At 41.0% G+C, this 15094-nt stretch overlaps 1 protein-coding gene across 1 annotated transcript in view; it reads left to right on the top strand.

The window, feature by feature from the left end:
- The window catches only part of SERGEF (secretion regulating guanine nucleotide exchange factor), a 247475-nt gene that overhangs the window by 29923 nt on the left and 202458 nt on the right, over positions 1–15094 (top strand). The window contains exons 6-8 of the mRNA XM_012804086.2: positions 2249–2362; positions 5962–6024; positions 11139–11297. Coding sequence (XP_012659540.1) covers positions 2249–2362; positions 5962–6024; positions 11139–11297 — 336 coding nt within the window. The remainder of the gene's footprint in view (positions 1–2248; positions 2363–5961; positions 6025–11138; positions 11298–15094) is intronic.

Raw genomic sequence — 15094 nt, 5'->3', positions numbered from 1 at the left:
AAAAAAAAAAGAAAAAAAGAAAAATGCTAGTATGAACATGGGTAGAGTGTACAAATATTTTTTTGAGGTCTTGCTTTCAGTTCTTTTGGATATATACCCAGATCATTGTTGGATCATATGGTAATTCTATTTTTAATATTTTGAGAACTACCATACCATTTTCCACAGCTGCTGCACCATTTTACATTCTTAGCAGTAGTGCACAAGGGTTCCAGTTTCTTCACAAATTCACCAATACTTGTTATATTCTGTTTTTTTTTTTAATAGTAGCATCCAAATGAGTGTGAGGTGGCATCTCATTATGGTTTTGACTTTTATTTCCCTAATGATTACTGGTGTTGAGACTCTTTTTATGTATTTATTGATCATTTGTATATCTTCTTAGAGATATGTCTATTCAAGTACTTTGCCTGTTTTTTAAGTATGTTTTTTTGTTTTGATTGTTGAGTTTTAGGACTTCTCTAAATATTCTGTATATTAATCCTTTATCAGATATCTGAAGTCTCTTTTATTATTTTATTTTATTTTTAATTTTTGTTTTGAGGCACAGTCTCACTCTGTTGCCCAGGCTAGAGTACTGTGGTGTCAGCCTAGCTCACAGCAATCTCAGACTCCTCAGCTCAAGGAATCCTCCTGAATAGTCCCAGCGAGGTGCCCACCACAAGGCCTGACTTATTTTTCTATTTTTAGTAGAGATGAGGACTCATTCTTGCTCAGATTGGTTGGTCTCAAACTCCTGAGCTCAGCAATCCTCTTGCCTCAGTCTCCCAGAGTGCCAGGATTACTGGTGTGAGCCAGTGTGCCTGGTCCTGAGGTCTATTTTATTTAATTAATTAACTAATTAATTGAGACAGAGTCTCAACTTGTTGCTCTCTATAGAGTGATGTGCTATCATAGCTCACAGCATCCTCAAACTCTTGGGCTCAAGCAATCCTCTGGCCTTAGTCCCCCAAGTAGCTGGGACTACAGGTACCCACCACAACACCTGGCTCTTTGTTTTTTAGAGACAGGGTCTTGCTCTTGCTCAGGCTGGTCTCAAACTCCTGAGCTCAAGTAATCCACCCACCTTAGCCTCCCAGAGTGCTAGGATTACAGGCATGAACCACCACTCCTGCCCCCCTGAAGTTTCTTTTAATCTATAATTTTTCTCTTTCCTTTTTTTCTCCTTGCAATTTTTTTCTTGAAGAGATTGTAAGTTTTGTTTTATTTCACTGTGTTTTGTTCACATTATGCTCAGCAATCATAGCTTTTTTTTTCTTTCTACAATGCAGGCTTGTCTTTTTGCAGCCTAAAGGACTGTAGGTTATAGGATACTTCCAGAGGAGCAGAACTTTAACAATGACTCTTAGTTGCACACATCTAACTGCGGAACAGATACATTGAATTTCATCTATGCACTTGTATTAGGTTGGAACATAAATTAGATTCTGAAATTATGGCTATTAAGAAGCTATCTTGGGCTGGGCGTGGAGGCTCATGCCTGTAATCCTAGCAGTCTGGGGTACTGAGGAGGGTGGATTGCTCGAGCTTAGGAGTTTGAGACCAACTTGAGCAAGACCATCTCTAAAAAAATAGCTGGGCGTGTGGTGAGCGCCTATAGTTTTAGCTACTGGGGAGGCAGAGGTAATAGGATTGCTTGAGCCCAAGAGTTTGACGTTGCAGTGAGATATGACGCTACAGCACTCAACCCAGGGTGATAAGGTGAGGTTCGGTCTCCATTTTAAAAAAAAGCTATCATGCTGTTACAAATATGTGTTAGGAGAGCTGAGAGCTGAGTCCTAGCATTGTCTGTGCTACTGCCTCCCTATGTGACCTTGGACGAATCACTGCCTTTCCTCAGGGCCTCAGTTTTCTCATCTAGTAAGTGTGAGGAATGGACTTGATGGTCTTTAAGGTTATTTTCTGCTTCATCTCTGGAGTCTAAGTTGTCCTGTCCGGTTAATCATGAAGGAGGTGTCATTCCAGTGATTTGACTACACCAGAGTCAAATAACTGGAACTTTTTGGAGGAAGTTTTACTGTGTTGGAATTTTCTGTAGTGGTCTGAGATTGCCCTGAAGCCTGGATTTGTGAATGGTTTGGTGGTAATCCCTAGGACCAGTCAGAGGACCCCTTGAAGCAATTAAGCTTTTCCACAACATTTTTGTTCACTAGGGATAAATTAGGAATTTCTCATAGCATTGGTGTTCAAAGGGTAATCTGGTTTTATCCTCAAGTGCATTTTCTATTTTCTCTTCTCTCTTGAGAAGTGAGCGGCATTGTGTTCCAGTGGGGGACTGGTTTGGCATCATCTGGACGGCGGTTGTGCCCTGGGAATGCCCTCCCATTGTTTTTGACAGCAAAGGAACCAAGCAGAGTGACAGGTGAGACCGTTATTTCTTCTTATTCCCCTATTTATTCTTTGTCAGGAAGTAGAGACATAGACATGCAGAAAATGAGTACATGGATTTTTACTTTTGCTACTTCTCTGTCTCTCTGTCTAACTCTCTTAGTCTTGCTGGTTTGCTTTTTTTCTTTTTTAAAGAGATAAGGCCTCACTCTGCTGCCCAGACTTGTCTTTAATTCTCAGCGTCAAGTAGTCCTCCTGCCTCAGTCTCCCAAATAGCTGGGAATACAGGTATGAGCCACTGCATCTGGCTTGCTGGGTTTTTTGTGGGCCCAGTAAAAGCAGTCCTCTTTGCTGCCAGAGTTTGGAACCCATTGAGATGTAGATGCAAGTCGGGTAGGTGGAGATCAAAATAGTAGCTCTAGAAGTGTTAAAAGCTAGGTCAGAGACATAGTTTAGGTGTTTGGAAACAATATGTAGCAATAGTGAACCTCTAAATTCTGAATTTCAAATTGAATTTACTCACCAGGCACTGAGCGACTGCATAGAGTTGGCCCTGCTAAGCTTAGTGCATGGCCAAGAGGACATGAGGGTATACTCTCTCTGTAGACAGGTCTACCCCCAAAAGGGAACCCAGCAGGACTGGGCCTTGCATGCCCAGTTCCTTCTAAAAGGAAAGCAGGAGTGAGTGAGGATGTAGAGAAAGGGGCTGAAAGTGTCGCCAGAGAGAAATCTTCCCATGTGAAAATATGAGTAGGTAATACATGTTCTGCCTGTAGATCTGTTGGTTGGTTGATCTGTAAGGCTTTTTCTTCCTCCTCCTCCTCATTCCCTTCCATTCTCCCATCTTCATTCTTCTTCCCCTCCCCTCCTCTCCCCTCCCTCCTCCTCCCCTCCCCTCCCATCTCCTTTCCTTTTTCCATCTCTCTCTCTCCATCTGCTCTTGGTGGCCCTTTCTCTCTCTGTACATAGCACTATGTCGCCATCTCCTCTTCTTTTCTTCCTCTTACTGTGAGGCCCGGTTTACTGAGGCTTGGCTATAGGAAAAACCTGGCCAGGAGACCTCTACTCTTTTTTAGTTCGGAATAAGGCAGGGATTTTTGAGGGTGGTCGCAAGGGGTGAGGAAAAGGGAAGGGAGGGTTGCAGTGGGACTGATGTACATGGGTTTGGGCTCATTCTGATTTTTCTAATCCCTAGAGGCTCTCTCCTTTACCTGGGGAGGGATTCGCTTTCCTGAAGCCTGTAGGCTGACCTGGGGAGAAAAGGAGAAGAAGGTGGCATAGGACGCTTCCCAGGGGTCCGCATGACATTGCCAACATTTGGAATATAAACTCATACTTCCCAGACATTTCTGTCCTCTTCATCAAGGCATTCATTACTCAGACATATCCTGCTTTCTCATTTCGCTGTACTTACATGCAAACTGTTACCTCTGCCTGAAATGCTGTTTCCTTTCTGTTTCCTCTGGGAAAACTCTAAGAAGTTTTCAAGGCCTGGCAGGTAGAGCTTTCTCAGCAAAGACTCTTCTCTTTAGCAGCCACTGCATTTGCTTCACAAGCATGGACAGCACATTGTGTAGTATAATGAGCTATTTGTGTGTTTTCTCATGTGCTAAAGATTATGAGTTTGGGGGCAGAAACTGTGTGTCACTCTATTCTCTATTTTAGCTAGGACCTATACCTAGAAGGAAGAAAAAAAAGTTTTTTATTTTCTCTTATTCAAACAACCTATTTAGGGTCTGTTTGGAGTATTGCTTCGATTCAGAGCTGGTGTGGAGGAGTGTTCTGATGAGACATTAGAATGGCTTGTCAGTTTCCTGCCCTGAGTCTTTCACTTTCCATCCTTCCATCTTCACCTCATTGCCAAAGTTCTGGAGCTGGAACCCTGGTTGTCTCCTCCTCCCCTGGCCATTAGGGGCCCAGGCCTTCCTCTCTGGTCAATATGGCTAGAAACATCTGGTTTATCCTATTATCATTCTAAAGATACTTGAGGTGTAAAAGCCATTTTATTAAGACAGTTATACAGTAATGTTAGAAAAAAGAGTAAAAAAAGAGGTATACAGTAAGTCCGCATTTATCTACATGTGAGGCTGTGTGTTATTTCAGCTTACCCCAACTTCTAAAAAATTATTTTTTTAATTTACATATAATTAAACATATTCATGGGATACATAGCGATGCTTCAGTGCTTATAATGTATGGTGATCGGGTCAGGATAATAACTATATCCATCATGTCAAGTATTTATCATTTCTTTGTGTTGGAACATTCAGTACCCTCCTTCTAGGTATTTGAAACCATATACTGTATTATCACTAACTATAGTTATCCTGAAGGGGTATAGAACACTAGAACTTATTCTTCCTATCTAGCTGTAATTTTGTATCCTTTGACAAATCTCACCTATCCTTCCCTTTCCCCATCCTTTCCAGCCTCTAGTATCTTATGTTCTGCCTTTTACTTCTATGTAATCAACTTTTTATAGCTTCCACATGGGAGTGAGAACGTGCAGTGGTTAGCTTTCAGTTCCTGGCTTATTTTGCTTAACATAATGTCCTCTAATTCCATCCATGTTGCTGCAAATGACAGGATTTTATTCTTTTTTATGGCTGAATAGTAATCAGTGGTGTATATGTACCACATTTCTTTTAGCAATATAATTAAGGCAAGAAAAGTCCTGGATTTGGACATAGTAGGCCAATTCAAAATCTGGTTTTGCCTGTGTGTTATTAGGAGGCCTGTGTTTGTTTTTAAGTGCCTACATGTGATAGCACTGGAATGCCTGAGATGCCATTGCTTCTACACCCCTTCATCACACAGAGCTAGGAAACACACACGCACACACAATTTTATATACAACTATATATATCTATCTCTACTAGAAACCGTGAATTTATACTGATCTCTTCACTTACTAGCCAGTGTTACATGGCTGATTCTAGCCTTCCCCCTTTTCATATCTGTAACTTCCCACTCTTCTCTAACAGTGAGGCATCTGGCTCTTTTATCCTCAAAATGTTTACTTATTTGTTCAATCCCCTGGTAGATTACCAGCCTCCCTTCGTTGCCAGCCATGCTCCTGGCCGGTGCTGCTGACTCACACCTGCCTGCACTGGCTGAGAGTTTCTCCCATGAGCAGGTGGTGCGTGATGAGCATTCCCCCTTTGCCCAGCATGTGCTGTTACAATTCAAAAGGAAAACATTTTCTGTGGTGTATATATACACCATGGAATACTATTCAGCCTTAAAAAAAGATGGAGACTTTACATCTTTTGTAAAAGATTAACCTGGATGGAGTCGAAACACATTTCTTCTTAGTAAAGTATCATAAGAATTGAACAGCAAGTATCCAGTGTACACAATACTAATAAAAAGATACTAGACAATCTAATACGTGCCCTCACAAGAGAAAAACTCAATTCAATTCAAGTTAAGGGAGGGGCGGGGTTGGGGGATTGGTGTGTTCCCACCTAATTGGCACAATGTAAGGGGACATGGCACGCCTTCTGGCTGCCAGACACAAGTACAACAGGGACTTTACCTAACAAATGCAAATATTGTAACTTAATTGTCTATATCCTCATATTAATCTGAAATTAAAAAATAAAATAAAAAAGGAAAACTTTTTTTTTGTAGGTCTAGAGAATTGTAAAGCAGTATGTGTTGTTGCTGGTTCAGACCACTCAGCTTCATTAACAGGTAGGTACCAGCTCTTCATAGTTTAACATGCGGTTTGGAATTCTTTATGTGACTGCCTAGTGTGATGATCCTGAAATACAGGGGGAAGGGCACAGAATTTGAGTGAGAATTCTGATGCCACCACTGGTATGATCTTAGGCAAATTATTGTACCTTTCTGAGACCTTCTCTTTGTAAAATACTTTGTGGGTAGTTATGAGAATTAAGTATAATAATACATGTAAAGCACCCACAGCAAATGTAGGCTCACTTTCTTTTCCTTTGAGTTTGATATCTTAACTGTACAATGAAGATAAGAATGTCTTTTTTTTAGGGTAATTGAAATTGTCAAATCATGTAATCAACAATAAATTTATGTAACAAACTACATCCATCTAATCTACTCCCATGTCTAATATAACTATACTCTCTGCTGTTATAATCTTTGTGTAATCTCAAAGTAACCTGCTATATCTATATCTTTCTTTTCTTTCTTTTTTTTTTTTTTTTTTGAGACAGAGCCTCAAGCTGTCCCGTAGAGTGCCGTGGCATTACAGCTCACAGCAACCTCCAACTCCTGGGCTCAAGCGAGTCTTCTGCCTCAGCCTCCCAAGTAGCTGGGACTACAGGTGCCCGCCACAACACCCAGCTATTTTTTGGTTGCAGCTGTCATTGTTGTTTGGCGGGTCCAGGCTGGGGATTCGAACCCGCCACCTTAGATGTATGTGGCTGGCGCCTTAGCCGGTTGAGCTATAGGCGCCGAGCCTATCTTTCTAATCTATTATCTCTCAGTTTTTTCTCTCCATATTTATTCTGTTTACCTATATATCTGTTTTATTTATCTTTCATCTTTGTATCTTTCCAATTTATGTATCTAATTCTAGTTATACATATATAAAATACATATTTCTTCATATTGTTGCATATTTCTCTAATTTATTTCATCTCTTTATTTCTCCATTTTTTCATCTTACCTGCTTTTTTCCTCTCACACGTATCTCTCTGTTTGACTGTACATCTATCCACCCATTACACATACCCAGCCAATACATTATAAACTCTCTAGGGACTTCTTAGGATTTTCCTCAGTGTCTTCCTGAAGGTGACAGTTATCCCTTCCCCTTGGCTCAGATTCCCCTGACCCTTGGTCATAGAGTGCAAACTTTACCTCTGAGAGATTTATTTTGCTTGTTATCAGCTCTTACAGAGTTGAATGCATTACCTTTTTTAAGCAAAGAGGAAAATTTTCAAAGTTAGCGTTTGATGTGGAAGTTCAGATGTGTACTTAATATATGTTGAGTTAATGGTGACATGTATTCTTTGGTGCCAAATTTGTAATTCAGTCCTACTGAGGAGCTATTGTTTTTAGAGCATAGGAGCCATATGTGAGAGTTTAAATACTTTACAAATTCTGAGCTACAGATAAATTGTTTGTTTATTTATTTATTTTGAGACAGAATTGTTTGTTTATTTATTTATTTTGCCCTGTGGTTGGGTGCCATGGCATCCTCATAGCTCACAGTAACCCCAGACTTTTGGGGTCAAGCAATCCTCATGTCTCAGCTTCCTCTCAGACTACAGGCACCTCCCACAATGCCCAGCTAATTTTTAATTTTTAGTAGAGATGGAGTCTCACTCTTTCTCAGGCTGGTCTCAAACTCCTAAACTCAAGCAATCCACCTGCCTCAGCCTCTCAGATTATAGGTGTTAGCCACTGCTCTTGACTAATAATTTGTTATTTAATGAGTTTAAAACAAACAACTAATAAAGAAGCACCTGCTTTTAAACAGTACCTCACATTAGGTAGATTTATATATTCATTAAAAATGTTGGGGCTGAGCTGGATGTGGTGGCTCTTGCCTATAATCCTAGCAGTCTGGGAGGCTGAAGCCATTAGATCACTTGAGCTCATGAGTTTGAGACCAGCCTGAGCAAGAACAAGATCCTATCTCTATTAAAAAACAAATGTTGGAGCTTGGAATGGTGGCTCATGTCTGTAATCCTAGCCCTCTGTGAGGCCGAGGTAGAGGATCACTTGAGGCCAGGAATTGGAGACTAGCCTGAGCAAGACCAAGGCCCCATCTCTACATAAAATAGAAAAATTGCCAGGTGTAGTAGTGTGTACCAATAGTCCCAGGTACTTGGGAGGCTGAGGCAAGAGGAGTGCTTGAGCCCTGGAGTTTGAGGTTGCAGTGAGCTGTGTTGATAGCTCTGTACTATAACCCAGGTGACAAAGCAAGACTCTGTCTCCAAAAAAAAGTGTTGAGTTGATAATGCCAACTGTATAGTACTCCATTGGGCATCTGGTTCCACTTTTCTTTATAGAGGAAGAACTGGAGACATGAGAAGTCACTCGTTCACGCCCCACAGTCAATGAGATGGGAAGGGATTCTTTTCTGAGAATCGAAGTAGACTAAAAGGTGTTTTTCCTTTGTTCTAATTAATTTGAGGTGTCTGATAGTATGTAAATCTAGAGATTGTCTAATTGCTTGTTAACATTAATTTCTTAAAAAACCTTGTCATTAGTAATACATTTATTATTTCATACATGGGACACTTTTATTATAGTGTTTTTAAATACATAAATGTTGAACTTTTTATTAAGATGTAATTTACCTGTGAAATTCACCATTTTAAAATATACAATTTAGTGGGTTTTTTTTTTTTTTTGAGATAGAGTCTTACTTTGTTGTACTTGGTAAAGTGCTGTGGTGTCATAGCTCATAGTAACCCTAAACTCTTGGGCTTGAGCAGTCCTCTTGCCTTGGCCGCCCGAGCAGCTGGGATTACAGGCATGTACCACCACATCCATCCACAGCTGTCTATTTTTAGTAGAGACAGTGGTCTCACTTTTGCTAAGATTGGTCTTGAACTGAGCTCAGCCGATCCACCCGCTTCGGCTTCCCAGGGTTCTAGAATTAGGAGTGAGCCACCGTGCCCAGCCAATTTAGTATATTTTTAGTATATTCACAAAGTGAATTGGTTTTTGCTACTTTGTAGATGAGTTTAAAATTTGTCAAGATTAATGGCCCTCTTTTTTTGTCTAGTTCAAGTTGTTACACATTGGATTTTGCTCAGTGCTCTTTAAGTCTTTTCTCTGGAGTCATTGTCGATTATGTAACTATTTGGCATTGCAGCAGAATTTAATTTTACCTGCTGATACAACAGTGTAATAACTCTTATGTAGAAGACAGTTTGTCTTTCAAAAAGATGGCTTAGAAGTACTAAGATAAACAAAGGCTTATTACAGATACAGACTTCATCTTCAGAGGCGTCTTTGGAGCTCACCAGTTCATTTAATAAATTGATAAGTGGCAGTCTTTGCCCTCTTGTTAGGGATTCTTATACTTTGCACACGCTGATGAAGTCCAGGGAGGTTGTCCTCTCTCTGGGTGCAAAATCAGATTCACTTCATAGAACTGCAGGGTGTCAGTGTTGCAGTGTCACCTGGGTGACAACAAGGCTTCTGCTTTACACTCCCTAGTTTTAGAGTTGAAGAAACAGAGGCCCAGAATGTGAGGTGATGTGCCCAATGGCAAGCAGTGGTCGAGTAGCAGATGGGACTTGATCTGAAAACTCCTGACCTTGGTTTGATGCTCTTTGATGATACTATTTGCCTTTTAATCAGTTTTGGGGAATGTATTTGGCTGTCCTAGAGCAAGTGATACTACAAAGCTCTCCTGGGAAGTCACAAAATCCGTGAAAGCGAAAGACCTGGCTTCTAGTCCCCACTTGACTCTTACTAGCCGTGCGATCTTGAAAAGTCACTTAACATTTTCCAGCCTTGATTAATTTATTTTCTAGAACAGTGCTGTCTAGTAGAAAGATACGTGAGCACTTTCCAAAAAGTAAAAAAAAAGAAACAGGTGAAATTAATTTTAATAATCTATTTTGCTTAACCCAGTATATCCAAAGTATTATGTCAACATTTAATCAATATGAAAATTATTAATGAGCTACCCTTGCTTTTTTAAACTGTCTTTGCAGTCTATTGTGTGTTTTTCACTTACGTATCACTTTGGACCAGCTGCATTTCAGGTGTTCAATAGCCAGTTGTGGCTAGTGGCTATTGAATGGGACAGTACAGTTGTAGGTCCTTAGGATGGTAGGGTCAGAAAGCTTTTGGAGCTCCTCTGAGGAGTCACAGACTGACAAGCCAGAGGGTAAAGTCTAGCCCATGGCCTCATTTTGCTTGGCTTTCATTTCAAAAACATTCCAAATGTGAGTGCTCTTTGGCTTGCCGTGGTTGCCCACCATCCCTCTGGTTACCAATGTCATCAGTCATGTTGTCTGCCCTTCTAGACCAACTGCCTTCCCTTCCAGTTTGTAGCTGGTGAAACTAAGTGTTGGAGAGGAAGTGATTTGTCCAAGGTCAATAGCTAGTTAGCAGATCCAGGAATAGAAGCCACAGTCACTTGACTCTGAATTTGCTGTCTTTCTATGAAATCACAATGTCAGTCACATTCCTGCTTACTTCACAGGATTATTATGAGGTTGAAAGAAGCTGAAGTGATACACAAATTTTGTAGTGTTGTATTTGCTGTTGCAGTGAAGTAATCTTATGTTTAAAAAGTTTACCTTCTAAACCCATAATATAAAATACTAGGATATAAAGTATTATTTAACCTGTTATTTTAAAATTAAAGCATTTTCTTCCTAAAAAAAAGTAATGCAAGCATATATTTTAAAAATTTAGAAAAGCCTGTAGTCCCATCTAGTTGGGAGGCTGAAATACAAGGATTGCTTGAGCCCAGGAGTTTGAGGTTGCTGTCAGCTGTGACTCTCTGGCAGTCTACCCAGGGTGACAGAGTGAGACTGTGTCTCAAAAAGAAAAAAAAAGTAGAAAAGGGAGAAACAAGTCACATAACATCATAGAAATTTGTTGAATGAATAAATGAAGAAATAAACTCACACATTCTTATTCCTTAAGCCACTAAGAACATTTGGCCTTATTTCTTATGTATTAAATTCAGAAAAATGTTATAGTATTTTATTATGCTATACATGAATTTTGTATCTAGTTTGGCTTTACTCAACATTGTAGCGTAAGTATAAAACAGTCTCTTTTTCAGACTTGTGTTATCTGCCATCATTTAGACTGATGTTCCTCCATGTGTTTTGTTCCATTTGTTTAAGATGCGGGAGAGGTGTATGTCTGGGGAAGCAACAAGCACGGGCAACTGGCTACCCAGGCTGCTTTCCTTCCTGTGCCCCAGAAAATAGAAGCACATTGTTTTCAGAATGAAAAGGTCACTGCCGTCTGGAGTGGGTGGACACACCTCGTTGCTCAGACAGGTGAGAGAGTAGCAGAGAATTTATGGTTGGTACGAGCAGCTGGGGGACAGCTGTCTAAACAGCCACGAATGCTTGGGGTTAAGGATAGTTATTGATGAAAGCTTTAAGGACCACAAGGGGGAAGACCTGGGGTGTAGTTCTGCCATCAGCCGGGTATGTGGCTTTTCTTCTCTGGATCATAGGTTTGCACCCAAAGAGGCAAGCCGGAGTTAGGTTAACTCTTTCTGGTCCTATGAGTCCATGAGGTTTTGAGAAGGAATCCATTGTAACAAGCATTGCCCAGAGACGTTTCCAGGTTGTTGAGAGGTCCACACCTTGTCACAGCTGAAGAGATGACTGTATTCGCATTTCTTTCTACCCAAGTCTGAATTATTATAAAAGCATCAAAAGATGTTGTTAAATGTCTCAAGATTAAAGAAGGGGCATTATTTTGAATCCTAGTTGGCATGGTATTCTGATTTAAACTTTTATTACTTGTAATAAACTATATGCATTGACTCAGACATCTCGTATCCACGTATTCCCTCAAATGTTACCGTATCATTTTGGCATCTTCATCTGTTCTGGAGGCTTCATCTGATTCTCATCTTTCACTTAGCACAGTTTTCCTTTCCTGGCCTTCATATTTCTGGCTTTATTTTTGGATTTGTTTTTTTGTGGCCTCTCGTCATCCCGGCCATCTGCGAGCTCCTGCTGTTTCCACACCGTTTTCCAGACAAACAGTTGAAGTTCTTAGTATCTACTATCATGCCAAGGCCATCTGAACTTCAGGGGTGCTCAGGAGTTCCCTTTCCTAGTCTTGTTTGATTTCTAGCTATACACAGATCTCTAGACTCCCAAATATGAGTCTCATTATGTTGCCCTTTGTAGAGTGCTGTGGCATCGTAGCTCACAGCAACCTCAAATTCTTGGGCTTAAGTGATTCTTTTGCCTTAGCCTCCCAAATAGCTGGGACTGCAGGCGCCTGCCAAAACGCCTGGCCATTTTTTTTTGTTGTTGCAGTTGTCGTCGTTTAGCTGGCCTAGACCAGGTCCGAACCTGGCAGCCTCGGTGCATGTGGCTGGTGCCATAACCAACCACAGTGCTATAGGTGCCGATTCCTGGTAACTTATTTCAGAAGTTTCTGAATTTTGCACGTTTTCAGGTCAGCTTCAGGTATCATTGGTAAGTCATACATTCTATATATTTATGCATGCAAACATAGACTTATGAGCATTTGTATCTTTTATCTTTTAAATTGCTGTATTTAGCTCTATTGTTGATGCTTTTAAATTGGTCTTTTAAAAGGTTTTATGAACATTTTGGAAAAGAGACCTGAAGAACAAAGGTGTATAATAAACTTTCCATTCACTACTTCAGGGGATATTCTAAGGAAAATGTATCATTCATTTGGAGGAAAATCATGACTTTCCTCAAAGTGGTTCAGACTGTTTAAAGACTGGGCCCATTTACAGAAACTTTTCTTAAAGAAACTTCCTGAGCGTTGTAGCTATTTATTTGTGTAATTGTTGATAACTGCCTTTTCCTTCAGACAGTAAACTCTGGGAGGGAAACTACCATATTAGTCTGGCTCACTTCTGTATCTCCTGCCTATCAGAAAGTCAATTCATTTCTTACATCGAACTGTTTTTAATGAAAAGAGAGTAAGCATACTCAGCTGCACGCGAGCCAGGGCAGTTATATAGGATTTCTAACCTCTTTCCTGGGATTCACTGGTTCATGAATGGAAGACCTCAGTTTGTCTGTTTGGATCCAGGACTCAAATCAAATCAGTTCATGTTCATTGGGAACCTATTGAGCAATGTGCTAAGCCTTTGAGAGACAAAGGGGAAAAGACATGGCCATCCCTTCCCACTAGAATGTGTGGATGGGCTTCAGTCTAAAAACACAGAGGTGGAGAACTTTACTATACACCCATTCATCTTTCCATTTATTCATCTGTCCATCCATCCATCTTACAGATTTAAGGGTCTGCTTATGCACCATGCCTTGTACTAGCTGTGAACCTTGTCCACTGTCCAGTAGTGAGTTTAGACCTGTAATCATATTTTAGTACATTCCACTATGAGGTGTTCAACAATAGAGCTCAATACAAAGTGCAGGTAGCATGTGGTCTGAGTCATTGGGTGTCTTCAAAGACTTGCAGGGTAATAAACCACAGGTACTGCTAAATGGTAGTGAGTTAGGTTGAGTCTGTCAGTAAACTCTTTAGCTAGTTAGGTAGTTGACGAGTGAAAGAAATGGAGATGTTGCTCCTTTGACTTTAGCTTTGAAGTGTTGTAACTGATGCTGATTCCTACTTCTGGGCCAGCAACCCATTTCTGGGGTGGGAGGTTGGAACCCACATCCCTGACACTGTCTGAGTCACCCCAGCTGCTCTTGAGCTCAGCTTCAGGTCTCCACCTCCACTTGAGAGCATGAGTTTTGGTAACATCTCAACTATTTAATTAACTTGTTAATTCAGATCGCTTGTTTATGTACATTGTCACGTTTCCCTTTCTCCTAAGTCCAGAATGGTTAAAAGCTGGGATGTTTGAGTGTCCTGGTGGTTGTACTGAATTTTGGGTAAATGGGAGTCCCCTGTTATTTGATTCAGCAATTTTGTATTCCTGCTAGCAGCAATGGAAGCCCTTGCCTTGGCCCAGTGTCATTGAGAAGAATCACCCAGGGCTTCTGTTTAATGAGACTCTGTTGCTCATATTAATGGGAACACGATTTCCTAACAGGGTCAGAAGCAGCTCATTAGTGGAACAAGGAGTTAAGCTGTTTCCATAAAGCTCCACTGGTGACTGGGATGTGCTTGCAGGCCACATCAGCACAGAGGCTGCTCTCCGTCTTACTCTGGGAGGCATTAGTTGTGTGATATTGATTAAAAAAAGAATGCATGCGCAGGTTCTTCTGGCATCTAGTGGGTCGAGGCCAGGGATTCTGCTAAACATCCTACAGTGCAGGGGCAGCCCCATAAAACAAAGACTTATCTAGCCCCTGATGTCAGTAGTGTCAAAATTGAAAAACGCTGCCCATGACTGAGGTCCCAGTGATAGGTGCTCATCTGGGGCAGTTCACACGGTGTCAGAATAACTCTATAGATTGTGTAGATGGGAATTTGGGTTGTGTTCTCTGCCCTCCCTTCTCAGGAGTCTGGTGTCTGCCTGCAGTGTTTGCGATGGAAAAATACTTTCCCCTGTTAGTCAGAGGCACTTGGAAAGCATCCAGGAGAACTTGTTCTAATCTGGGAGAGTTGGCAAGGGTACCTGTGTCTCAGGCTGGTGGCACTGCATTCTAGAAACCTTTCCCAAGCTGCTTTCTGTTCCTGATAATTGTTCTTAGGAACTTTGTGGGTCTCCTGGGTGATTTCACGCAGGCTCAGTGACCTGAAGCTGTCTCAGCTGAGATTCATGATTTCCTGGCCTTGTGATGAGAATTGGGTGGCAGATCTGGGTGACTTTCTAGTTTGATGATGTTGGTGAAGTCACTTCCTCTGTCTAGGCCTTGGTTTCCTCATCTCTCAAGTAGGCTATTAAAACCTACCTTCCTTCTACATAATAGTGCTATGAGGTTCAAATGAATGAATCTGGATGAAAGATCCTGACTATTGTGAAATGTACATAAGTGAAGTTTCCCAAGGTTGGGATACATACGTAAGTAAATTAAGGAGTTAGTAGTTGCTTTTCGAAAGACTTCTGTTTCAACAGAAGTCTCAAGGATCAGTGCTGAGTTTGAGATACACTAACTTCTGCCTGGCAGCCTCATGAATGGGCCAGGAATGCAGTATGAAACTATGAGGGGTGAAGTTT

Source organism: Otolemur garnettii, unplaced genomic scaffold (assembly GCF_000181295.1).
Source record: "Otolemur garnettii isolate 467f Iridium unplaced genomic scaffold, OtoGar3 scaffold00001, whole genome shotgun sequence".
Lineage (NCBI taxonomy): Eukaryota > Metazoa > Chordata > Mammalia > Primates > Galagidae > Otolemur > Otolemur garnettii.
This window is presented reverse-complemented; position numbering and strand designations above follow the sequence as displayed.